A 27,047-nucleotide genomic window follows, 5' to 3' on the forward strand; every position below is an offset into this window, starting at 1 on the left:
GCCTAGAGAAATGGTGCTGTCACCCTCCCCCACCTTCATTCCAGGTCCTGCCAGTTACCCTTTGCCCTTCCCATAGGACTTTTACTGCCACCAGCAAACATTAGAGTATTTATTTTGCAAGTCAGAAATGGGTGACAGTGTGGCAGCCTCTGGTTTGCTCTTGAATGCTTTCTCATCCATGATTTTCTTACTTCCCAAAGAGCAGGAATAATGGATATGATGTGTGGTGACAGTGAACAAGTAAATAATGAGCGGTTGGAATGAGGGACTAAGTCTTCAGAACATGGGGGCGAAATCATGACTAACAACCTGGTTTATTTTAGTCATATCCTTAAAAGAAGCGGGCCCATATCTTAATTTCAATTGGCATTTACCTGTTTTCAATGTTCATTTTTACAGATTGGGATCAAAGCCATTCACATTAAATTACCAAGAACGGCTACAGAATCTGAGGTGAGCCTTAGGGACTGATTGTGAAGAGGCAGCTAGAGTGCTTTCTTCTCTGGCTTTTGTTAGTAGCATTTTAAGGACTGAGATACATAAGATCCCCAGGTAGATCTCTCTTTATAGACCTCTAGAAAATCCTTAGAAATACCCACAGAGGAAATAGCGCATCCTATGGTATGAATATTTGGTACTCAAAGCTGATTGCAGGCCCATTTGCTCTAGATCATCTGTCATGTTCATTAAAACTGATCCTTGACCTGTAATTACCTTCCGTTTAAAAACCAAATATGAATTATTTGTTTGTTTGTTTATTTCTTTTGGCAGAGCTGGGGATTGAAACAGTGGTCTTGCACATGCTAGGCAAGTGTCCTACGCCTGAGCTACATCCCCAGTCCCATATTCTATTTAGTGATGTTCGAGAATGGGCAAAAAAATTAGTGGTGATTAAAGTCAGAACTGTGGGCTGGGTGGTGGCGCATGCCTGTAGTGGAAATCACTCCAGAGGCTAAGGCTAAAGCTTGCACCTACAAGTTTGAGACCAGCTTGGGCAGCATAGTGAAACACTGTCTCAAGAGAGAAAAGGGAAAAGAAAAAAACTGTGGTCTAGGCATGTGGCTCAGTGTTAGAACACTTGTCTAAAATATGTAAGGCCCTACATTTAATCCTCAGCACTGCAAAAATATAAAAAATAAATAAATGGAATCAGAACTGTAGTTGCCTACTTGTAGGGGGATAACTATAAAGGGTAGGAAGGAAAAAGAACTTTCTGGGGAAATGTTCTGTGCCTACACTGTCCAACATGGTATCCTCTAACCCTAGGAAGCTGTTTTAAGTTGAATTAAAAAGAAATAATATGAAAAATTTAATTCTTCAGTTGCACTAGCTACATTTCAAGTATTCAGTAGATGTCATTGTGTTATAAGATACAAATTGCAGAACATTCCTGTCATCACTGACAGGATTATTGCACATTGCTGCTCTATATCTTTGTTGTTGTTCCCAAATCTTTATTATTATTATTATTATTACTTTTGATAATTTTGAGACAGGTCTCAGTAACTGCTTAGAACCTCACTAAAATTGCTAAAGCTAGCCTTGAAGTTGCGATCTTCCTGCTTCGGCCTCTGAAGTCACCGGGATTATAAATGTGTACCAGAACTCATATGCTAGATGAATAAATTTTAATCCTCATCTTCCTCCTCTTCTTCATTTAGTTAGTATGGGAATAATGCAAATTATAACTGCTTTGTTAGCAACTGTGTGCAACCAGTTGCCAATATTCTTCTTCAAATGTTTTTTGGTAAAATACTTCAACTACCTTTTAGAACAGGTTACCTTGTTATGGTGGTCTTGCCTTTTCTCCTTTCGAGGGTTGCAACCCATCCACTGAGATTCCCAGCTTTTCCATTTTTTATTTTCTCTTGGAGAGACTGCTTGAAACTGGCAGCTTCTGTGATTCCGTCTTCTCTAGGATGGGCTTAATTAAGGGTAAACCTCAAAATCTACTTCCTTTTTTGCCCCACTTTGCCACAAGTTTTTTAATATGCACCATGGGAGCAGCAGAAGCAGAAAGGGCTTCTCTGTATCTGGATTTTGATGGTTATAACATAGGTCTTGCTGTTGCAGTAGTGAGTTGTTAAAGCTCTTACTTTTTTGTGTGTATGTGTGTGCTGGGAATTAAACCCAGGGATGCTTTGCCACTGAGCTGTGTCCCTAGCCCTTTGTATTTTATTTTGTGAAAAGCCCAGGCTGGCTTCAAACTTGATATCCTTCTGTGTTATCCTCCCGAGTCACTGGGATTACAGGCATGTGCCACTGTACCCAGCTTTTTTGTTAAGATTTCTTAGCAAACACCTGGGGAATTGTGTTAGTCAGCTTTTCTGCTGCTGTAGTAAAATGAGCTAATTAATCTATAAGGAGGAAAGATTTATTTTTGGCTCACAGTTCTCAGATTTCAGTCCATGGTCACTTGGCTCCATTGCTTTGGGCCTGCAGTGGCACAGTACATCATGGCAGGGGCTGTAGAGAGAAGGCCTGCTAAACCCTTGGGGGCTGCAAAGAGAGAGGAAGAGGCCAGCATTCTCATATCCTCATTAAGGGCATGTCTCCATTGACCCAGTTTGTTCCATATGTCCCACCTCTTTCCTTTAATGCCACAGACTGTGAACAAAGCCTTCAACACATGGGCATTTGGGGACATTTCAGGTCTAAACTATAGCAGGTACATTTTATGTTAAAGTAGAATTTCTCTCAGCATTCCAGGGTAAGTTACATTCTGAGAAGACTATAATTAAATTCTTTGGGAAAATTGGGCCACTTGATTTTTCCCTTGAAACATGTTTCTCCCAGCTTTTGACTTCTATGTACATGTACTATGTATGTGTGATCTTACTTTTAGGTGTTAAAGAGCATCACGTCCTTGAATGAAGACTCTACTGTACATGGCTTCATAGTACAGCTACCCTTAGATTCAGAGAATCCCATTAATACTGAGGCAGTTATCAATGCTATTGCACCTGAAAAGGATGTAGATGGGTGAGTGTGACTTGGCTTCCTACACTGCATTGGATGGTTCCATTTGTTTCTGAAGAATAGACACCTAATGATTTTTGTTTCCCCCTCATTTTTATCACTTTGTTGTTTAGATTGACTAGTATCAACGCTGGAAAACTTGCTAGAGGTGATCTCAAAGACTGTTTCATCCCTTGTACACCTAAAGGATGCTTGGAACTCATCAAAGAGACAGGTGAAAACAAAACAAATAACAAAATGTCTCTGAGGGCCTGTGTTGACATGTGGAGTGCAGAGGAGGGTACACACTGTGGGCATAAGTGATGGATTTGATTGGCAGCAGGCCTGTTTACTAGGGGGTTTTACCTAAAGTCACAATTTCCTGAAAACTCTGTGAAGTAGGTGCTGTTATCATTCAATAGCTAAGAAAATAGGCTCAGGGAGATGGAGTATTTTGCCTAAGAGACAACAGAACCATGATTTGAACTCAGAGTTATTTGAGTTGAAAGCAATTTATTTTTGTGAAAAAAATATCCTGTATGGTGATAAGAATTCAGAGAGTATGAAAGGGTACAAAGTGAAAAGTCCCCATCCCTGAAACTGGCACAGATAGTGGTTTTAAGACTAGACAGATGGCTGGAAATGGATATCTTGAACAGTTGGCCATATTTCCTTATTACGTAGTTAGTACCTTGGTATTTTTAATTTCATTATGAATACTTTTAGCAGAGGTTATTTTTTGCAAGGAAATGGGTCCTATTTAAAAAAAAAAAGTAGGCCAGAAGTTTCATATGGAAAGTTTGGCCAGCATAAATGAAAATTCTGTTTGGTTGACAAGAAAAGATCAAGCCATAAGCCTTGGGACAGCTATTACAGTTCAGTCCTACAACTAAATTTATATTTTTCAGCATACTGAGCAAATGCTTATTACAATGTGATAAAAGCAAATCTCATGAACTATATAGCAGCTATAAGCTTTCTACTTCCTCTTAGTGATAATGTAGCTACCATTTGCCCTAAGTCAGCTTCAAGTCTTTTGCTGAATCTTAAAAAGCATAGTGAGGTATCTTTTATATGTGTGTATGTCTGCGTGTATTTAGCTAGCCTGCTCTTTTGGGGATTGAATCCAGGGCTTCATACATGCTAGGCAAGTGTTCTACCACGGAGCTATATCCCCAACCCTGACCAAGATAAACCTTTTAAACATATTAGACTTAGAAGTCTATTTTTGAATATTCATGATGTTAACACTATATAAGATCTGATCTTTTTCTGATAAAATTGATTTTTATAAATGAAGCATAATTTAAACTCAAAACTGCCTCAAGCAATGATCCACAGTCTTCAACCTTGACTGGATCCTATGGCTTAGACAGAGTCCTCAAAACATTCTCTTTGCTTTAGTGTATGCGGGCAGCTCATTCTCAGGTTCCTTGTCCATCCTTGGGCATAATAGTAATGGGATTTTGCCAGGGGATGAAATAGGGCCACTTGTCTACTACTGGGTACTCACCGTAGTCATCTCTGTTGAGCACAGTAGGAGTCAGTCCTGAAAAGGATGTTAGTATATTTCCAGAAGAATGGACGCTTAGTAAGCAAAAAGAAAGCTTTCTACTATAGTTAAAATTTCCTCTTTATCGCTTCCCTGCAAATGACTCTGTGGTTCAGGTTATAAGTCAAATGAGAAACTTTAATAAGGAACTGCATGAATAAACTTGAAGCTGGAAAGAATCACCAAAACTAATCTAATTTCCTTCACTTCTCTTTACCCCATTCCATACACCCAAGTAGTTGTAACCATTTTTCCCAAGTAATTTAATCTGATAACTTCTTCCATATGGTTGTTTAGCTGTATCTCAGGGTTTCTTTTTGAGTGTAGGATTTCTTCCCACTCCCCTATGACTCAGTAAATGGATCTTGGCCTAAGATGCTCTCCAAAACCACAACAAGGACAGCATACAAGTTCCTAATCTGGATGTGAAACCCTAGAGCTAAGAATCTCATTGCCAGAGAAGGAGTGTTTTTAGGAAGGTTTCTGTTCGATGCTAAGAACCTGCTTTCGTGCACTTGTTCTGTTTTTCCACTCAGGTGGCAGGCGAAGAAGGGCAGCTGCTTTGTTCCAACTCTGACGCACGCTGGCTTTTCTTTCAGGGGTGCAGATTGCTGGAAGGCATGCGGTGGTGGTCGGGCGTAGTAAAATAGTTGGTGCCCCAATGCATGACTTGCTTCTGTGGAACAATGCCACAGTGACCACCTGTCACTCCAAGACTGCCAATCTGGACAAGGAGGTAGGAGGTCTGGGATAGAGTAGGAGGTGTTCAGTGTGTGTGTGCATGCATGTGTGTACTTCACCCTCACTGTCTTGTTTAACCTCATAATGTTGTTAATATGTTTCTTTTCTCATTTTACAAGATAAGGAACAAATTCAAATTTCAAACTTGCCCAAGTTTATACATTAAGATTTTGTTCTGACTGTATATTTTGACAGTAATTTGCCTCCTGGCAAACAGAGGTTAGCAGTGTAGGCACTGGGATTGGCCTCTGGTATCCAGAATCCCATGTGTACTGCAGAAGAAGAAGTGTTCCAGAGAAAGTCGTGGGCAGCGGACACCCATGGCAGCTTCTTCTTTTTGGGGGGAGGTACCAGGGATTGAACTCAGGGGCTCTTGACCACTGAGCTATATCTGCAGCCCTATTTTGTATTTTATTTAGAGACAGGGTCTTACTGAGTTACTAGCACCTCACTTTTGCTAAGGCTGGCTTTGAACTCATGATCCTCCTGCCTCAGCCTCCTGAGCCTCTAGGATTACAGGCTGTGTGCCAGCCCGCCCAGCCATGGCAGCTAATTCTTGATCCTCGCATCAGATTCCTGAGTCCAAAAATGTTTGCATGGCCAGGCCTGGTGGCTGGCACATGCCTGTAATCTTAGCTACTTGAGAGGCTGAGGCAGGAGCATTGCAAGTTTAAGGGCAGCTTGGGCAACTTAGCAAGATATGGGGAGAGAGCAGGAGAGAGGCCTAACATCTTCTCTTTTAATCTTTCTAAAGCAGTGCTCTGTGGAAGGTTCTGTAGGAGAGAATGCAGTTTTCAGGCATTATATTATGCAGGGTTGTTGTCCTGAGTCTGTGGCTCTGAGTCCAGGCTCCCCTTCACCCTAAAGGTTTTCATTGCTTTCCCCCATTTTGTTCAATGCAAGGGGAGCTCTAGGTATATGTAGAAATTCATAGCATGTGAAAGGCCATCAGAAACAGGCATGTGGCTTCCATTGGAAGCCTTACTCTTATATCCTGAAATAGCTGATGATAATAAAAAATTATTATAGGGGCTGGGGATGTGGCTCATGTGGTAGCACACTCACCTGGCATGTGTGCAGCCTGGGTTCGATCCTCAGCACCACATACAAATAAAGATGTTGTGTCTGCCGAAAACTTAAAAAAAAAAAAAAATTAGTATAAAGCTCAAAGGTGTCCTTTCTACTTCTAGATTTTTTTAAAAAAAGTTTTTTAGTTGTAGATGGACACAACTTTATTTATTTATTTGTTTGTTTGTTTCATGGTGCTGGGGATTGAACCCAGGGCCTTGTGCATGCGAGGCAAGCACTCTACCAACTGAGCTATATCCCTAGCACCCACTTTTAGATTTTTTTGTGTGTGTCATTACTCAGCTTCTGAAAACTGAATCCCTTCCCTTAGGTAAATAAAGGTGACATTCTGGTGGTCGCAACTGGTCAGCCTGAAATGGTGAAAGGAGAGTGGATCAAATCTGGGGCAGTTGTCATTGACTGTGGAATCAACTATGTCCCAGGTGAGTATTGTTATGGTTTCTGGTAAAGGCCCAGAAGGACAGGAAACCTGAGAGAGAACCTTTAGCCTTATTTTATGTTTGAAGTACTGAGGTTTAGAGAGACTGACTTGCCTGAGGGTGCACGTGGTTTATAGGTGAGATAGTTGCCTCTTGTGGGCAGGCCCACCTGGTGTGAGAACCTGGAACTTTCACTGCTGTATTGTAGTGACTTAATCCTCGTTGACTTAATCCAGGGAGAGGGTGGCAGAGGGGCTGGGAGGGTGCTCCTGTTTGTCTTCATGTAGAGATCAGTTTGTTTTAACAAAGGTGATGGGTGGGTTTAAAATGTAGCGCAGTTAGTCCCCTCTTACCCACAGTTTTTTTTTTTCCATGATTTCAGTTACCCATATTCAACCTCATTCTGAAAATATTACATGGAAAGTTCCAGAATTAAGCAATTCATGAGTTTTACATTGTGTGCTGTTCTGAGTAACTTGGTGAGCCTCTTGTGCTGTCCCTTTTCATCCCACCTGGGATATGAGTCATCTCTTCCTTCTCCGTGTCCACATTGAATATACTACCTGCCTGTTAGTCTAGTCACTTCGTAGCCATCTCAATTGTTAGATGAACTGTCATGGAGTTGTAAAGTTGACGTTCAGCTCACCCTTACTTCACTTAATCACAACCACAAAATGCAAGAATAGTGATGCTGGCAATTTGGGTATGCCAAAGAGAAGCTGTAGAGTGCTTCCTTTAAGTGAAGACGTTAAAGTATAATCAGGTATTTTGAAAGAAAGTGAAACCACATTCACATAACTTCTATTATAGTGTAGTGTTGTAACTCTTCTATTCCATTGTTGTTGTTAATCTCATGCTGTGTTTAATTTATAAATTAAGCTTTATCATAGATTTGGATGTTTAGAAAAAAAATAGTATATATAGGATTTGGTACTGTCCATGGTTTCAGGCAAAAACTGGAGGTGGGGTTTTGAAACTATCCCGCACAGGTAAGGTGGATCTATTGTATAATTGTTGCAAAGTGCTGTGAGTGTCCAGAAGAGAGACACATTCTACCAAAAGTTCTCTGGAAGGGTTTTACAAAGTTTTTTGGGCTGAGGGTGTAGCTCAGTGGTGGAGAATTTGCCTAGCACATGTGGGGCCTTGGGTACCATCCTTGGCACTGCCAAATGAAAAAAACAGACAAATGTTCAACCTGGATTTTTTTCTCAGAGGAGAGAAATTCAGCTTTTTAGTCACGTCCAAAACTATGTGGCTGGGCATGGTGGCCCAGTGACTTGGAAGGCTGAAGCAAGAGGTTCATAGGTTCAAAGCTAGCTTAACAACTTAGGGAGACCCTGTCTCAAAAAAAAAAAGGGGGGGGGCTGGGGATGTTGTTCAGTGGTTAAGTGCCCCTGGGTTCAATCTCTGGTACAAAGAAAGCAAAACAATACAAAAGTTGTATGTGTCTTCCTTATCCCCAGGTTATTCCTTATTTTCTTATTTTGGCTAGTGATATCGTAATCCTTCCTTTTTGCATATCTGAAACCTTTTCATTTCCCTTCCAATCATTCTCTTTGTTGGATTCATTTTTAAATGTTAGGTACCATTTTCCTCTCTCCCCTGTTTTCAGTGTCACCCCAAGAGTTGCCCTTTCAGCTGGGTAGCTGCTGTCCATTTCTTGTTGGTCTGCCTATCTGCAGCTGATTCCCACACAGATCCACCTGCTGGCCAGGACCTGTGTGCCTTTTGTCTTCCCTTGTCTCTTGCCAGACTCCTCACATGAGCTTCAGCGACCCGTATAGTCCTTTTTCTTCTTTGCACTTAATGAATACCTGGCATAAGCTGTTGGAAGTGGACCAATTTGCCTTCCCTACCCGTTCCTTGTTTGTCCTTTGCAATTTCTGTGCTGCATCCTTAGCGGAGTAGGCTGTTCAAACATAAAATTTTCAAAGAGCAATACAGTAATACATGTATTGTTGCATACCTCATAGATTCAAGAAAGTAGCAATCTTGGGGCTGGGGTTGTGGCTCAGTGATCGAGTGCTTGCCTCACATGTGTGAAGCACTGAGTTCAATTCTCAGCACCACATATAAATAAATGAATAAAATAAAGGTCCATCAACACTAAAAAATATTAAAAAAGAAAATAGCAATCTCTAATTGAGTGCTTCCTTCTTTGCAGCAAGGGCCATGCCAGGGCTTGGACTACACAACCAAATAGGGCTTGGCTATGGCTGGCTGGCTGGCTTTCTTTCTTTCTCAGGGAATCAAAACCAGGGCCTTATACTTTTCTGCCACTGAGCGACATATTCAGTCTTGAACTTCACTTTATTTTGGGGGGGTGTTGGGGATGGAACCCAGGGCCTTGTGCATCCCAGGCAAGTGGAGTTCTACTACTCTACCACTGGAGCTACTTTGATCTTTAGTTTTACTTGCAATCCTCCTGCCTCAGCCTCCTGAATGACTCAGACCTCACTTCGAATTGCATAGTTCCTCTCTGTTTGTGATGTCTGTTCCTCCTTCCAGACCTTGTCCTATTTCCCCTTAGCCAGGAGTGGTCTCACCTTCTTTTGAAAATCCTTCCTTCCCTCCCCTCCCCTCCCACAAAACTTGGTATTTCTTTTGTTGTCTGTCTCATGTTTAGTGTCCTGTACGCTCCATGCTAGGCTCCTCCCAGTCATCATCTCTGGGGAGTCTTCTCCGGCTTCCTGCCTTCTGACAGCTGGCACTCAGATCTGTTGAATTGTTCAGGGAGTTATAGCAAGAATAATCTTTTTTTTTTTTCCTCCCTTCCCATCTCAAGTTTGAAATGTAGACACTGAGCTGCCAGGAGCATTAGTCACTGTCAAGTCCTCACTGTTTTTAACCTCCCTCCCACTCTCCCTACCTCGATTTTAAGACAGTAGCTCATAAATGATCACTCATTTTCTGGTAGTGTAATTATCTCATGGGTGATAAAGAAATTGCTCTCCTACAACTCCTCAATTTGAACACTTGCAGCATGACATTCAAGCTCACTGTCTTTCAGTCCTTGCAATCTGTATCCTAGTCCTGCTGTGGGCATTTTTTGGATTAGATGTGAGAGATGGAGAAGAAAAACCTGGGTGAGGATCTGGAATCTGGAAGATAGGACTGAAATGTTTGTTTACACTCCTGTTCACATTGATTCTTTGTGTATATGGTAACACATGAATAAAATTAAAGCAATATCATCCTTTCTGTTTGGTGTTTTTGGTGATCCTGTGCATTTAGGCAAATATATCCATAAGCCTGGATGTTATTGTGCCCCAGGGATGGTAGAATCATTGCATTACAGACCAGTGGGTGGGCTGCAGGACCTAAAAACCATTCTTTGCAAATATTCATTTTAGAAGCAATATATTCTACAATTAGGTCACTTCTTGGTTCACATTTTATTTAAATTGTTTGTATGGGACCTGGGCGTATAACTCAGTAAATCCTTGGTTCTCTGAGCCTTTGGTCAGTCCCCAGCACCAAAAAAATAAAATTAAATCATTTGCATGACCTAGTCAAGGTTAACAGGGATAAATTATTTGACAAATTAAGAATGAATTAAGGTGAATTTATGTTTTTCAAAAAAGAATTTTTTCTTTTATAGTTCTGGGGATCGAGTCTAGGTCCTTACACATGCAAACAAGGAATTTATTTATTTATTTAATAAGATTTATGTGCAGAGCAAAAAGTATTGGCCAGGGCAATGTGTGAAAGGTTCTTCTTCCTTAACCTACTACTAAAGATAATTTGAGAAGACCTAGATTAATAGTGTTTTATTTGAAAGGCATAGAAGAAGAGGTAATAGATTTCCCACCCTACCCTGATTCATTCTCAACTCATTCAGTATAATGTTTCCTGTACTGACAAATATTTATTTTTTAGTTGTAATTGGACACAAATACCTTTATTTTATTGATTTATATGTGGTGCTGAGGATCGAACCCAGAGCCCCACGCGTGTCAGGCAAGCGCTCTACTGCTGAGCCACAACCCCAGCCCCTCAGTTGAATTTTGTATATGCAACTTTCCAATGAAAGAGAAATTCTAGGGCCAGAGTTGATAATCTCAATGTTTATCTGCTACTGAAGCTGTATACTTAGGCTCAGAAGTGGTCACTATTTCCCCTGAGCACATTGTTCAAAACTAAAATACAAAAACTAAGATGACTAATAAATAGAAATGAAAGGAGCATTTTAGGCTAATCTCAGTGTTAGATTGTTGAAACCTATAACTGCATTTCCTTGGCATTTTGAAATGATTTCAGGGGTTATGAGGGGAAATGTTCTACCATAGTTTGCTGCTTCATAATCTTCTAGAAACCAGGAACTACTCCAAGGAGTTGTGTTCACCAGCTTCCTCTAGTACATATCTAGGTTGGGAAGAAGAACCTTAATGTTTAGAGAATGCGTTTTTAGTTTCAAGGATGTGCACTTTCACTAGGCATGGTGGTACATACCTATAATTCTACCTCCTTGGGAGGCTGAGCCAGGAGGATTGCAAGTCTGAGGCCAGTCTCAACAAGTTGGTGAGGCTCTGTATCAAAAATATGAGTGTGAGGGCTGGGGATGTGGCTCAAGCGGTAGTGCGCTCGCCTGGCATGCGTGCGACCCGGGTTCGATCCTCAGCACCACATACCAACAAAGATGTTGTGTCTGCCGAGAACTAAAAATAAATAAATATTTTAAAAAAAAATATGAGTGTAGGGGGTAAAAGGGCTGGGGTAGTAGCTGAGTGATAGTGGCCACCTGGTTTAATCCCTAGTATCACTGCTGCACATACACAAACAACACAGAGAATTTGCACTTTTCTTGTTTGGTTCTCAGCAAGCTTGTGAGATAGGTAGTGATGTTTCTTCTTTGCATCTTTGTACTTTCAAGGAACATGGGCACCGCAGAGTGGAGGACAAACAGTTAAAGGGTTTATCCTAGAGCATAGTTCTGGCTTTTTGGCCTCATCTGAAAGCTTCCTCTCTCAGCTGTGAAGATCTGCTGAAGGAGAAGTAGTATGAGGCTAAGATTCTACCAGATCCTGCTTTGGCAGCCTCATTGCTTCAAGGTCTAGGCCTGTGCCCCAGCCCCTCCCGGAAGTGCACCAAGCCAAGTGTAGGATGTTCTTTGTGTGAGTGAGCAATGATGCATCATTGGGTTTTGTTCTCTTGAACAGCTATTCTTTGCTGGTAAGATTTGTAGTTGTTCTTGTATCCATTTAAGGGAAGTGTAATTATATTCTTTGCCTTCAGCATACATTTAAGTAACTGCTCGTCTTTGGAATTGGATGTTGAATTGTTCCTCCAGCTCACGCATGGAGCTTACAAAACGCTGACAGTTGCTGTAGAAACGGTATCTGGCAGCTGTGACATAGTTGGAGTTTTTTGCACCCAAAAAAAAATTCCTTTGTAGGCCTTGGCAAATTAACATTTTAAAAGGTTCTCATTATATACTGGGTAGTTGGTTTTAAGAATAAAAAACAGTGTTTTATTTGCCACCTGAGGGACTACAAAAGGATTCTCCAGGTTCTAAAAAACTACTTAGTTGTCTTGTGAATTTTTGCTGGTAAAATGATCTTCCTAGGAAATAGGAGACACCTGTCACCCTACAGTGGAGCTGGTGATGGAACCTGGACCTCATGCATCCTAGGCAAGCGTGCTGCCACCAAGCCACACTGCAACCCTATCCTGTGGCTTTTAATTAGATACTTGAGCCTGATGGGGTTATACACCCTAAAATTTGCCTTAGTTTTTGGAACAAACATTCATAATTGATCACTTAGCTTGGAGAGAAACTTAGCTTTCGATTCTGAGACTCTGCTTTGATTTATTCCCACTCAACCAGATGATAAAAAACCCAATGGGAGGAAAGTTGTGGGTGATGTGGCATACAAGGAGGCCAAGGAGCGTGCAAGCTTCATCACGCCTGTCCCTGGCGGCGTCGGGCCCATGACAGTGGCTATGCTGATGCAGGTATTGATGAGTGAAAGTTGCTGTGATTGTTCTGAAGAGTCAACACTGCTTTTCTCTCCCAAAAAAGAAATGGAAGAATGGAGAAATAGTATCAGTCACATTAACAGAAGAAATGGCATAATTCTTATTTCCTTTGGAATGTAATTCTCTCCAGAAACAGAAAAGCACAGACAGGCTGACTTGGCTCCATCTGTTTTGGTTTGCTTGCTCTTTATGACACATAGTAGCTGGTCTGGGGGGAGGCAAGCAGCCCCAGAGCATATCAGGTACACGAGGACTCACCTAGAATCAAAGCACATTCCTAGGAGGATTATGAATCAGCTCATTTTGGGATTGAACTAGAGGCCCCTTATGTTTGGAACTGACACAGGGGTTAAAATAATCACCTCTTCTAAGTTTCATTTATGTCATTTTGCCTAGAGCACAGTAGAGAGTGCAAAGCGTTTCCTGGAGAAATTTAAGCCAGGGAAGTGGACACTTCAGTATAACACCCTTAACCTCAAGACACCTGTTCCAAGGTAAAAATGAAATTTTCCTGATCTCGAATGTTATGGATTGCTGGGCTCAAGCTGATGGATACCAAGGGCACATGAACGCTCCCAAGAAAAGTACCATCAGTTGGGGTGGGGGTTGTATTGCCATTACCAGTATAGGATTAAATTCACTGAATAAAGACTGATGCCTATCTTCTGTATTTTTAAAGTGACATTGATATATCACGATCTTGCAAACCAAAACCCATTGGTAACCTGGCTCGGGAAATCGGCCTGCTTTCTGAAGAGATTGAACTATATGGTGAAACGAAGGCCAAAGTCCTGCTCTCGACACTGGAACGCCTGAAGCACCAGCCTGATGGGAAATACGTGGTGGTGACTGGGTACCGTGTTGCTTTGTGTTGCCGCTCGAGTCTTCAGAGCCATCTTGACTGTTACCAGGGCTTGCATTTGCATGTGGCATGCATGTGTGGAGGTGCCTTTAATTTTGCCTTGGCGTTTTCACACACACCTGATCTTATTTGATTCTTATAGCAACCTCTTGAAGTAGGGAAGAGTAGAAGTCTTTCAGAAATGAGAAAATTAGTTTTCCATCTTGTAGAGAGGAGTATGATTTTTTAAAATTAAACCCCTAATTCATTAATTCAATAGATCTCCTGAGCAGTCCGTTTTTTGGAAGTTCTCTGTCTTTTCAATTTATTTGTTGTTTTTAGATATACATGACAGTGGGGTACATTTTGATATATTACACATACATGGTGTGCAACCCATTATAATTTTCATCCCATTCTTGTGGTTGAACATGATGTGGAGTTACACTGGTCGTGTATTCATATATGAGCTTAGGAAAGTTATGTCTGATTCATTCTACTGTCTTTCCTATTCCCATCCCCACTTCCTTCCCTTCATTCCCCTTTGTCTGATCCAATGAACTTCTATACATCCCCTCCCTACCTTCCCTTGTTATGGGTTAACATCCACATGTCAGAGAGAACATTCAACCTTTGGTTTTTGGGGACTGGCTTATTTCCATTCATCTGTTGAAGGGCACCTAAGTTGGTTCCATACCTTGGCTATTGTGAACTGAGCTGCTGTACACATTAATGTGGTGGCATCACTGTAGTATGCTAATTTTAAGTTCTTTGGGTATTATAATCCAAGGTGTGGGATAACTGGGTCAAATGGTGGTTCCATATCAAATTTTCTAAGGAATCTCCATACTGCTTTCCAGAGTGGTTACACCAAGTTGCAGTCCCACCAGCAATGTAGGAGTGAAACTTTTCCCCACATCCTCACACTGAGCAGTCATTTTTTAATGCTGGGTGAAGTTATATTTAAAGCTAGTTTTTGTTGTTGTTGTTAACAGTACTGGGAGTTCAACATAGGAATGTGCTGCCACTGAGTTATATCCCAAGCCCTTTTTATCTTGAGACAGGGTCTCTCTAAGTTGCTGATGCTGGTCTCGAAATTGGTGATCCTCCTACCTTAGCCTCCCAAATTGCTGGGATTATAGGCATGTGCCACCACGCTAGCTAGGTTTATTTTTTCAATGCCAAGGATGTAACCCAAGACCTTGTACATGCTAGGCAAGTGCTCTACCTGAGCCACATTTTCAGCCCCAAAGGAAGAAATTAAAGAAAGTAAAATTATACCATCTGTCTACAAGATCAAGTGTCAAGAATATTTGCTTCTTACAATTAGAGCTTTTCCTTCTTTCTTTCTTTCTTTTTTTTTTTTTTTAAGCTTTTTGGAAATTATAGCTAAGAATTTTAGAAAAGATCACTTTCAGGGCTTTTGTCCTTATTTAGATTTAGAGTCATTCTCTAGTATCTGGTAGGTCTGACTTAGTGAAAGATAAATAATTTATGAATGAATCTTTTCCTCTTTTGCTTTAAACTTGAAGAATCACTCCAACACCCCTGGGAGAAGGAAAAAGCACAACCACGATCGGTCTGGTGCAGGCCCTTGGCGCCCATCTTTATCAGAATGTGTTTGCGTGTGTGCGACAGCCTTCTCAAGGGCCCACCTTTGGAATAAAAGGTACTTATGGGGCAAGGCCAAGGTGGCCAGAGGGCTCCTACCTCTCCTTCACTCCTCTCGGATCCACTTGACTCCTGAATGTGTCTGAGGTCTTCACCTCATTTAGACACTAGGAACACCTGGTGTTCAAGTCCTCCAAAGAAGTGCATTTGGTGAAGGCTCTCCTTGGATCACCCCAGCTCCTGTCACTATTGGACATTGCACAGGGATTCTGTGGGATTGGTAATATGTAGCTGGAGGTGCTTTTATCTGACCCTAATAGTCTACCATCTCAGTAACAATAAAGTTATCCCAGCTATTGATTCATGCTGACAAGTCTGAGACAGACTCTAGAGATGTCTTGTTGGAAATAAGAAAAGCTTACTTTTACTGAATGCTTTTTTGTCAGCTATTGTGCAAAGCATATTATTTCTGTGCATATTATTTCATTTTATAGTTCTACATGACATAGTATTATCACCATTTTATAATAGCAGCAACAGAATTTTAGTAATAACTTGGTCAGAGGCGCCGTTATTAAGGACGAGAGCAGCTTCCCATGGATATTTCAAGCTCTAAACTACCTTTAACACATGCTTCTTCTGATTGGATGAGAACACGACATCAGTAATCATCTTTCAGAGTTTGATTGCTGCAGTGGTGTAGACCTGCTTTTCTAATTAAAATTATTTTACTAATTATAATAGGTTCAAGTCACCTTTCTCATTTGCTTGGTGACAGGGTATCCATTCTTCTTGTTTCAGTAATTACTGCAAATGTCGACACCAGGCACACCTCTGCCCCTCTACCTGTTTTATGAATGTGTTTTGACTTAGTTCTGCTTTCAAGCTTGTCTTAACAGCCCCCTTTCCACTTTGGAAGGAGCCTTTCTCCTTGTTCTATTTAGTGAACCCACTATTCTCCTTTTCCTCTTATTGCCTCATTGCATGGTCTCTGCCTCACAAAAATAAAATCTATATTCCAAGTTGACATTTATCTCACTAATGATGTGGTAACCTGGATGTTTTTGACTGGCCTTGTGTTAATAATCCAAATGGGCCAGCATAACTCTAGCAGTTAAGCTGTTTTCTAATATATGTCTACTTCAGGAAGGATTAGAGTCTCTGTGTTAGGTGTGAATACTTTGGAAATTCCTATTTTGAAAGCCAGAGTAGCTTTATGAGAGTAGGAAATTAAACAGGCTTGCCTTTATGTAACTGTCAGCTGAGTCTTTTAATGTGTTAGGAATCACAGGGAACCTATTTCTAAAGATAATGACTAGGTATGTATGTATGTGTTCGTGATTTTGTCATTTAGACTCAGATTTCAATTGAGAGACTATTCAGCATGAACATGATCAAGTGTTTTACTGTGGTAAAAGAAAATTAGAAAATACTTGATCAAATCTGTCCAAATGATTATTAAAAATAAACAAATAATATGCTTGGTTACAAAATCCCCCCCCTTTTTTTTTTTTTTTTTGGATTCCAAGTCATGGAGAAGCGTTTTTTAACAGGAGTCCCCAACCTTTACTCTCCCCTAGGTGGCGCTGCAGGAGGTGGCTACTCCCAGGTCATTCCTATGGAAGAGGTAAGGTAATCTGGGATTTGGCTGAATCAGACCCTTTTTATATCTTTATATCTCCAGAGATTAAAGGGTTTTTTTCCTAAAAAATAGCACTGTTAGTGGACAAATGACTTGTTTCCCAGTAGAAACAATGCAAATGGAAGAATCGTCTTTTAATTCGTAAACTTGTGACATTTTGGTTCCAAAGTCTGGCTTTCAGTTCATAAGCAAGTGATCAAATGGAGCATGATTTTGAGAAGCACCAGGACACAGTGAATTCAGGCTACTAACAACAGGAATGGGAACAGGAGAGGAAATGCAGTTGGTACCGCCTCAGTGTGCTCCTTCTTGCTCTTTGGTTAAGGGATCTGAGTATGTCCTCAGCAGTCTGTGTTGCTGTTGGTTCCAGTGGTGTTGCATTTGTAATCTCTGTGCTGTTAAGAGAAAACTGTACTGTGTGGGAGGAGTTACTCTTGAAGACAGCCAGTCACTCATTTTCTAGGAGCTCCCGCCATTGGGCGTTCTCCACTAACTGCTGACCTTGGTATTCCCCTGGCGTTAAAATGGAGGTTGACTGGTTGCAGTAGAATGAAAGTTGGAAAGACAGAGCAGCTGGGAGACCAATGTGGCTTCTGTTCTGTTGTAGTTTAATCTCCACCTCACTGGTGACATCCATGCCATCACCGCAGCTAATAACCTCGTCGCTGCTGCCATTGATGCTCGCATATTCCATGAGCTGACCCAGACAGACAAGGTAGGGTGCCAGGGGTTTTTGAAAGGGCTGAAGCACCCAGATTAGTGTTGGCCCCTTGGGTAGCAAGGCAAAGGGGTTCCTCTGACCTAAAAGCCCTTTCCCTCCTTTTCTTTAAGGCTCTCTTTAATCGTTTGGTACCATCGGTAAATGGAGTAAGAAAATTCTCTGACATTCAAATTCGAAGGTTACGGGTAAGTTTTTTCCCTCTTTGTGATATTGTCTAAAATTTGGTGATAAAGATATAAAACTCTCCTTAAAATATCTTATTTTGTGTCAAGTTACATCAACAATCATAGTCCTGTTGTCGTGATGTGGGTGGCAAGGATTGGTGGTCGAGGTTATTTCTCATTTATTTATAAATTATAAATAGTTAGTCCTGGAACAAAGAGAGCACTGACAACCTGCCCTCAGCTAAGAAGAAAACTGATGCTCCCTTTCTAGAAAGCATGGAAAAGAGTCAAGATGCCATTGCAGTAACATTGTAGTTTGATTCCCTGCCTTTCCCAGCCTTGGGACCTTAAAGCAAAATTGTTATAAAACTTGCCTTGCAGTTTACTCATCTGTACTTGCCTTGTTGCCCTGCATAGATAGAGGACTATCAAATAGTTAAAGGAGTAGTTACTTTGAAATATTATTAGAAATTTAGTAACAAATATATAGTTAATAAGCATATACTATACCACACTTCTAGGTTTTTTTCCCCAAAAGAAATGAAAATTTGTGTTCACACAAAAACCTGTGTATGAGTATCTTTAGTGGCTCCATTAATAATATCCAAAACCTGAGAATATTCTGTCTTTCAAAGGATGAATGGATAAACAAACTGTGGTACATCTATACAATAAAAAGAAATGAATTATTGGTACACACAACAACTTGGGTGAATCACAATAAGAAGAAATGAGTTATTGGTACACACAACAACTTGGGTGAATCTTAAAGACATTGTGCCGAGTGAAAGAAGCCAGTCTTAAAGGAATATGTGTGGTTCCATTTACATGACATTCTCAGTAAGACAAACTGTAGTGATGGAGGACACATCAGTAGTGCCAAGAGTCATGAGACAAGGCAGAGTGTGATCATGAAAGGACTGTAAAGTTAAAAAATCATGTTGGGCGTGATGACACACTCCTGCAATCCCCGCTCTTCAGGAGGCTGAGGCAGGAGGATTGAAAATCAAGGGCAACCTCAGCAACTTAGTGAGCCCCCATCTCAAAATAAAAAGCAAAAAAGGACTGGGGATGTGACTCAGAGTTAAAGTTCCTCTGGGTTCAATCCCCAGTACCAAAAATTAAAAATAAATAAGTAAACTCATGTATTCCTTTATTGAAGAAGTAAGGAAGATAAATTTTATATATGTGCTCTTTAGATAGCATGGTACATATAAGCATTTAATAAATTTTGGGTGCTTATTACCAACAACATTTCTACGCACTTTATTTTTAATTCTTGGCTACTTTATATTTTGATGCTTGCAAGAATAGTCCACAGAGCTCTCCTGTACCAGATGCCTTGTTGCTGTACATGTTGCTGTACTTGCTTTACAACTTTGTCACTATTAATACATGTGCATTTTTTGGTGGACCATTGAGAACAACCAACCATGACGCAGTCTGGCATTCAATAGCTTATTTTGCTTTTGCACCCTACCCTGCAGTGCTGTCCATCAGGTAGCTCAGCTGTTACTCAAAACAGAGTAGTGCTCCGTGAGGCAGGAGGTGCCATGGAAAGAGCAGGCGACTTCTGATTTTACCTTTGCTAATAGAAATTTCTATCAGAGGTGAGGAGGGAAAGGCTCTTAAGCCAAGAGACATGCACAAGGTGACAGTACCCCTTGCAGGGATAGAACTAGTCCTAGGCCTCTTGTCCCTCTCTCCTGGCATTCTGCGTTGTATAGTCTGCCCTGGGCGCTTGCTGAAGAGTAGATTGTCAACAACAGATTCTGAACAGGATGACCAAGGGTTTTGCTGGCTTTAGTGAGCAATGTCATGTTCTAGGTTTTGTGGGGCTCTCTGACAAGCCAGTGAGTGGCCAGCTTTGCAAACAATCTGAGGTTTCAAAGCAGGTCCTCATAACACAAGAAAGAAACTGCGAGGCAGAGCAGATCTTGCTGGGGCCCACTCTGAACTACCATAAATTGGAAGATGTGACCTGTGTAGACACTGTTGGGAGGAGAAAAATAAAAACCCTTTTTTTGTCTTTGAGAACGATGAGAAGTTAACAAAAGTACAACACTACATTAAAAGCATGTAAAAGTCATGTTGATTTTTTATGGATATTCATTTCTGTCCTTTCTGAAATTTTATTTATTTATTTGGTACTGGTGATAGAATTCAAGTTCTTACATGTGCTAGGTAAGCACTCTACCACTAAGCTGCCTCCTCATCCCCTAAAATTTTCATGTGAATTGGGCTTCTTGGTTGTCTGATTAAAAATCTTTGTCACAGTGATAGAGCATATGCTTGGTATGCATGAGTCCTTGGGTTCAATCCCTGACATGAAAAAAAAGAAAAGGCAGCTCTCAGTGGTGCAACGGGGGAGGCTGAGATAGGAGGATTGCAAGTTTGATGCTAGCCTCAGCAGATTAGCAAGGCCCTCTGTCCCAAAATAAAGAAGGCTGGGGATGTAGCTCAGTGGTAAAGGATATCTGGCTAAAATCCCCAGTATCCCCCCCCCCAAAAAAAAAAAATGCTTGGAGTAGATTTCACTGGTAGAGCATTTGCCTAGATGCATGAGACCTTGGGGTCTGAACTCCAGCACCAAAAGAAGAAAAGAAAGAAAGAAACAAAAAATCTTTGTATATTGCTTTTCTTTCCTTTCAGTATATTTGAGCTTGGTGAATTAGGAAGTGTCTTACAACACTTCTTGGTCTATTCTTTTTTAGAGATAAGTTGAGGGAAATGCCTCTAGTACTCAGTCATAGGGACCAACCTGTCAATATTTGTGCATGTGTAAGGAAGAAATAACCTCTAGGTGTAGCCTCAGGCATCATCATATTCTCTTCTGAATTTAAGATGATTTGCTTTTCCTACAAGGGGACCCAATCTCAAGAAAAGGATTCATTTTTTTTTAAATTATGATGTTTGTTTTGTCTTATTTTATGTTTCAATTTTCTACCTCTTCAGAGACTAGGCATTGAAAAGACTGACCCTGCCACACTAACAGATGAAGAGATAAACAGATTTGCAAGACTGGATATTGATCCGGAAACCATAACTTGGCAAAGAGGTACTAAAGCCCAAGGTGTTGGGTTATACTGCACTCCCCATGCCCTCCAGGAGCGTTGTGAAAATGTGAAGTCCAGAAGCTCCTGGGTTGGTATTTTCATGGTTAAGGCATGACCAAGATGGTGACATTATTTTTCTTGCCACCCCCTCTTATCAGCTGCCATCAAACCCCCTTGGCTGGATGGGGAGAACATTTTGCTATCTATTCAGTGTTGATTGAAATGAGGGTGGTTTCAAGGATGTTCATGCATAAACCAAAAATAACGTTTTTAAAGTTCCATTTTATGCAAGAAGTTTTGGTGTCATGAAGTAGAGAAATTATGTTTAATCATTTCTTGAATCATGTGTGCCCTTTATTCTAGAACTCTTGTCTGGCATCAGTGAGTTGATTTTTCTTGTAGCTCTTCAGCTTGCCTAATCATTTTTACTTCATTTTATTAGATTCTTTTGTAGCAAATTAGATAGCCTCCAGGGTTTAAATACTTAGGAATTTAGCTAGTGAGTTGCCCAGCTCCACCACCATATGTTGCTTTTCTCCACGCACAATTAGCATGGCTTATAATTTTATTTTGTACCAAGGGTGCATCCATCTATTTTATATTACTGCTGAGAAGAAATTCTCATCATCATGTAGAATACAGCTAAAGGGCAATATATTGGCTGTTTTTGTGATTTTTATTGGCATGGAAACTATTAATGGTGTTTTTAAGGTGAGACGCTTAATATCTAAAACCACACTGGTAGGTCTGCCTTTGCTTCAGCAGTTTTAAATAGATGGTATAATGTTTTACCAGGAATAAACTAAAGATACATTTTGAAAATTTAATATCTTATTTACTTTTCTTTTGCTTTGTGTCTATTCTTGACAGACAAAAAATGGATCACAAATATCAACAAGCTATTTGATACAGAAAAATTAGTTATAAGGAACTGGATAGTATATATTTTGAAAAGTAAGGTATAACTCCAACAACACATTGTTTTGTGCACTTACTGAGTAAGGTTGTGTGTCTCCTGAGTACGGCAGATAACACTGCTTTTGGTGTTTAAGTCATTAGTCTTTTTTGGTGAGATTGAACCCAAATCCTTGTGTATGCTAAGTACATGCTCCAAACATTATTATAGTTTGTTTTTTTAAAATATTTTTTTAGTTGTAGATGGACACATACCTTTATTTTATTTGCATGTGGTGCTGAGAATCAAACCCAGTTTTTTCCACATGCGCGGTGAGCGCTCTACCACTGAGCCACAACCCCAGCCTTATTGTAATTCTTATACAAACTAATTCACCGAGTTCCTTAAAAATACTTTTCCTTGGGTCTTCAGTGGTAGAGCTCCTACCTCATATGCATAGGCCCTGGGTTTAGTCCTCAAAATTGGAAAAATATAAATGCTTCTCCTCTTTGACTCCTTTTACGTATGAACTGGGTTCCGCTTTGGCTTGGTGGTTGTCCGTTTGGGCTTTGCTGTTGGTGTGCTTGGCATTTCATGCAGAAGTGGCTGCTCTTATTCCCCTGTGTGCCCACACTGCTCTCAGTACTTTCCTTCTGACATCAGATGTCTAGAGGTTTTGTTTTTTTCCTCCCAGAACAATTCAGTTCAGTTTTCCAGTGGATACTGACGGGGTATCTCCCAATTTAACCCCATCTGACACAGTCTGAAGTTAAGAGTTCATCTCGCTCTCTTTTTTTTTTTTTTAGAGAGAGAATTTTTTAATACTTATTTTTTAGTTTTCGGCAGACACAACATCTTTGTTGGTATATGGTGCTGAGGATCGAACCCGGGCCGCAGCATGCCAGGCGAGAGCGCTACCACTTGAGCCACCTCCCCAGCCCAAGGGTCCATCTCTCAATGTGCCCTCCCTACTGCATACTTTAATCCCAAGCCCAAAGAGTCACCTGGCTGTAAATTGGAGGCTCCCATGACCTCCTCCTTAAGTTTGATCATTTGCTAAATACAATTCAGGACTCAGGGATACGCTATTTATGTTTATCTGTTTGTGTATATGTGTGTATGTGTGTGTGTGTATTTATTTCAGTACTAGGGATTGAACCCCAGGGCACTCTGCCCCAGGGAACTCTATCATTGAGCTATACCCCTAGCACTTTGTATTTTAAAAATCATTTTGAGACAGGATCTTGCTAAATTGCCTAGTCTGGCCTCTAACTTGTGATCCTCCTCCTCAGCCTCCTAAATCACTGAGATTACAGGCCTGTGCCACCATTCCCTGCTTGCCAGTTTATTATAAAAGATATAACTCAAGAATAGTCTGGGGCTGGGGTTGTGGCTCAGCAGTAGAGCTCTTGCTTAGTGCGTGTGAGGCCCTGGGTTCGATCCTCAGCACCACAAATAAGTAAATAAAAAGAAAGGTATTGTGACCAACTACAGCTAAAAAACAAAATAAGTATTTAAAAAAAAAAAAAGACTAGTCTAACAGAGGGCTGGGGTTTTGGCTCAGTGGCAGAGCACTTGCCTTGCACATGTGAGGTACTGGGTTCGATCCTCAGCACCACATACAAATAAATAAGCAAAAGAAAGATATTGTGTCCATGTATAACTATAAAAAATTTTTAAAAAACAGAGTGGAAGATAGGCAGGATACATCACCTTCCTAGCACCTTGATGTGTTCCCCAGCCTGCAAACTCATCAAAATATCTTATTATTCAAGAGTTTTTCATAGACCTTTATCTCTCTCCCCTAATCCTCTTCTTGGGGTTGGTGGATGGGGCTAGAATTTCCAAACTTCCAATCATTTAATCTTTCTGGTGACCAGGACCCTCCTTCTGCTCTCTAGGGGACTGTCATCTTATTAGAATAAACTCATGTGATTAAAAGGGGTTTTTTATGAATAACAAGACACTCCTATCACCCTTAAAATTCCAAAGGCTCTCGGAGTTTTGTGCCAGGAATGTAGGACACACATCAAATGTACTCTTCCTATATCATGCATAAAAAAGCCAAAGTTAGGGAGGCACTACCATAGTACTAGGAGGTAGGATTATATATAGTTGGGAGGCCTGTGCCGAGTTTTCCAAAGTTATATAATTAGATGTATATTCTGTCATTTGAATAGAATGTGCTAAAGGAAAGACCAAGCCTTTTACCTGGCATGTTTTCAAAAGGCATTGGCATTTGCTGTGAGTCTATGTCTCTTGTTTCTTAGAATGGAATAAGGTTAACAAGTTCCTCCACAGAGCAACACAAACCTCAACCATTTTAAAGAGTGGACTGCTCTGTTTCTTGTAATATAGAATTTGCTTAAAAATAGATTCCAGCTGGGCACAGTGGTGCGTGCCTGTAATCCCAGTGGCTTGGAAGCCTGAGGCAGGAGGATTACAAGTTCAAAGCCAGACTGAGCAACTTAGTGAGTCCTTATCTCAAAATAAAAAATAAAATAGGCTAGGGATGTGGCTCAATGGTTTAAGCACCTCTGGGTTCAATCTCTAGTACAAAAAAAAAAAAATAGATTCCAGATTTCTAATTAGTTGTTTGAATTCTCTAGATGAAATAAAAATAGCCACTCCACATTCACTTGCTTTAAAAATAATTCCTGTACATTTCTGGTATGTGAATATTATTTCTTAACTCATACTCTGACTTTGCCATCAAAGCTCTGCTGCTCCCTTAAGCAGGTCCTTTTACTAAACACCATTCTGTGTCTTCCCTTTCCATTGTAGTGTTGGACACCAATGACAGATTCCTGAGGAAGATCACCATTGGACAGGCTCCAACAGAGAAAGGGCACACACGGACGGTAACTATTTGTTCCTTCCCAAGTAAATTAGCTTGTGTGAACTAGATCTTGCTGCTCTATCCTCCTCCATCCTCCCTGTACGACTGATACTGCCAGGTGTTGTTCTGCCTTCTCCCTTTTAAAATGGAAGTGAGTAGGTGTGATATTGAGCACTCCTGACAGCTTTTGCAATAAATCCCATGTGTCACCTGTGTGTTTTTCCCCCAGCATTTTTTTCCTGGAGGTGGAGAGGCCCAAGTGAATATCCTTATATATAAATTGGTTAAAATTCCTCCTCTTTTGTGGTCATTTGACAAAATGTCTCTCCATAAAAGTGACTGTTTTGTCCCTTGTTTGGGGAAACCATAAACACAATTCCAAGCTGCCTTCACGGGGATAAAACAATAGCTTCCTGGTCATTCAAAACATTTTTAAAAATTGGCTACTCAAGGACTTGGAATAAGTAATTACAGGATTATTTTTATGAAATTCTTTGTGTATTTATTTAAGGCATAGGATGCCAAATAGGATGACATTTTGCAATTAAAAAAAAAATCAGTTTAACACAGAGGTTTTGTTCTTGTCTCTTTTTCCTGCCCACAGGCACAGTTTGATATCTCTGTGGCCAGTGAAATCATGGCGGTGTTGGCTCTCACCAGTTCTCTGGAAGACATGAGAGAGAGGCTGGGAAAAATGGTGGTGGCATCCAGCAAGAAAGGGGAGCCCATCAGTGCTGAAGATTTGGTGAGTGCCCAGGCATGCCAGGCTTGATGACACATTGGAGCCCACTGTCCTAGGGTCTCTCAGTGGTTACTACTAACAAAAACTATGCCCTTCTTAAGACATTATAATCTAATCTACTCATCAGTATGATTATGCTAATGATAAGGTAACTATGAAATTTGTAAATAGTAATTCATAGTGAATAATAGGTGTTATGCTCCAGATGATTTAATAACATCTTCATTCTGTTAGTTTATGGCTTCAGTTTTCAGAGAACATCTAGAGGCCAAGTGAGGCCTTTAGTAAGTGAATTCGGAGTCACTCCTGGCCTCCTCCCCATGACATGTGGCTTTCTGCACAGAGGCCTCTGGGGCTTTTAGCCCTGCATCTATCCAGATAACTGCATTGGAAAAACTCATTAGCCATTTTGTTGATGGTCCTTCTAAGTTGGCTGTCTACTTCAGGGTTATTTCTGAACTGTCTGGTAATAGGAGATTTGAAATGAGAATTTTTTTTTGTTTGGGGGGTTTTGTTTGTTTTGTGGTACTGGGAGTTGAACCCAAGGCCTCAAATATGTAAGGCAAGCATTGTAACACTAAGCTATATCCATGGCCCTTTTTATTTTGAGATAGTATCTTGCTAAGTTGCTGGGGCTGACCTTGAACTTGAAATCCTTCAGTTTCCCAAGTAGCTGGAATTACAGGTGTGTGCTGTGGTACCCTGCAGAATGAGAATCTTATTATAGTTCAACTTTTAAAAACCTATATTGTATTAACCAAATTAGTTGACTTGTGATAGTGGTATGGCAGAAGAATTTAGAAAAGAGAGAAAGTATTAACTTTCTGTTTTCATAGTCAAATATATGAATTTAATATGTATTTTAAATTTTAACATCCTTGCCTTAAATTTAGAAACTCATTAATATTGAATATAGGATTATGTATTAGAGAACTTGCCTAGCATGCATGAGGGTTTGATATCTAGCAATCACCCACGAAAGAAAAGAAAAAAATTTAGTATAAATGGGAATTATTGCTTTATTTTTCATTGTCACCAATTTGTTTGGCTATATGGATGGCTTAAAGGAGGAACCTGGAGCAAGAAGATCACGAATTCAAGGCTAGCCTCAGCTAACTTAGGGAAACCTTGTCTCAAATAAAAAGAGCTGGGGCATGTAGCTCAGTGGTAGAGTGACCTGGATTCAATTTCCAGCACTGAAAGAAAAAACGGAGGACCTGATATCTAAGAGTTGGTATTGAATTTTTGGGTAATATTTTAATTTCAGTTTTGGAAAAAACATAATGAATTTCTGTTCAGATACCAAAGTTACAAATAATGCATTCCTCTAGGAACTAGCATTTCTGTGCTGTAAATGAGCTTGAAATGGATTCTTCACATTAGTCAGCAACAGAGCTTGATTGAGATGCTTGTTTCTAGAACATGTTTTTCCAGAAATTGCATGTGAATATCATTTTCATTCGACTTGTTTTCCCTGCTTAAAATAACTGGTAGCTTCAATGAATGATCTAGTTTAGCTGAAACTACTAATTGGTCCAAGATGACTAAAAAGGGAACAGCTAGAATGTCAAAGGTTGTTTTTTTTTCTTGCTGGCGTGAGCTGATACTTCCTGCATTTGTCTTGCAGGGGGTAAGTGGAGCACTGACGGTACTGATGAAGGATGCAATCAAGCCCAATCTCATGCAGACGTTAGAGGTGAGCAGAGGAATCCCTGTCTTCCAGAATTGGTTTTTGACTTTCAGAGCAGTGATTAGAAAGTACGCTTTCCTTGGGCAGTCAGAGAGCTTTTCTACTGCT

The 27,047-nt window shown here is 40.5% G+C and overlaps 2 protein-coding genes and 1 pseudogene across 3 annotated transcripts in view; 1 reads left to right on the forward strand and 2 right to left on the reverse strand.

Moving 5' to 3' along the window:
• Nucleotides 1–27,047, forward strand: part of Mthfd1 (methylenetetrahydrofolate dehydrogenase, cyclohydrolase and formyltetrahydrofolate synthetase 1) — a 142,892-nt gene that overhangs the window by 100,602 nt on the left and 15,243 nt on the right. For both annotated transcript variants that reach the window (XM_078050042.1, XM_005322790.5), the window contains 16 exons: nt 400–453; nt 2,846–2,982; nt 3,093–3,193; nt 5,110–5,246; nt 6,651–6,762; nt 12,587–12,714; nt 13,135–13,232; nt 13,418–13,591; nt 15,112–15,248; nt 16,771–16,817; nt 17,440–17,547; nt 17,664–17,738; nt 20,673–20,775; nt 24,453–24,529; nt 25,112–25,252; nt 26,877–26,945. In XM_078050042.1, coding sequence (XP_077906168.1) covers nt 400–453; nt 2,846–2,982; nt 3,093–3,193; nt 5,110–5,246; nt 6,651–6,762; nt 12,587–12,714; nt 13,135–13,232; nt 13,418–13,591; nt 15,112–15,248; nt 16,771–16,817; nt 17,440–17,547; nt 17,664–17,738; nt 20,673–20,775; nt 24,453–24,529; nt 25,112–25,252; nt 26,877–26,945 — 1,698 coding nt within the window. The remainder of the gene's footprint in view (nt 1–399; nt 454–2,845; nt 2,983–3,092; nt 3,194–5,109; nt 5,247–6,650; nt 6,763–12,586; nt 12,715–13,134; nt 13,233–13,417; nt 13,592–15,111; nt 15,249–16,770; nt 16,818–17,439; nt 17,548–17,663; nt 17,739–20,672; nt 20,776–24,452; nt 24,530–25,111; nt 25,253–26,876; nt 26,946–27,047) is intronic.
• On the reverse strand, nt 1,521–1,999 carry LOC144377814 (large ribosomal subunit protein eL22 pseudogene; annotated as a pseudogene).
• Zbtb25 (zinc finger and BTB domain containing 25) overlaps nt 6,372–27,047 on the reverse strand; it is a 79,200-nt gene continuing 58,524 nt past the window's right edge. Inside the window, exon 5 of the mRNA XM_078050054.1 lies at nt 6,372–6,386. The gene's annotated coding sequence lies outside the window, so the exon portion shown is untranslated. The remainder of the gene's footprint in view (nt 6,387–27,047) is intronic.

Source organism: Ictidomys tridecemlineatus, chromosome 5 (assembly GCF_052094955.1).
Source record: "Ictidomys tridecemlineatus isolate mIctTri1 chromosome 5, mIctTri1.hap1, whole genome shotgun sequence".
NCBI lineage: Eukaryota > Metazoa > Chordata > Mammalia > Rodentia > Sciuridae > Ictidomys > Ictidomys tridecemlineatus.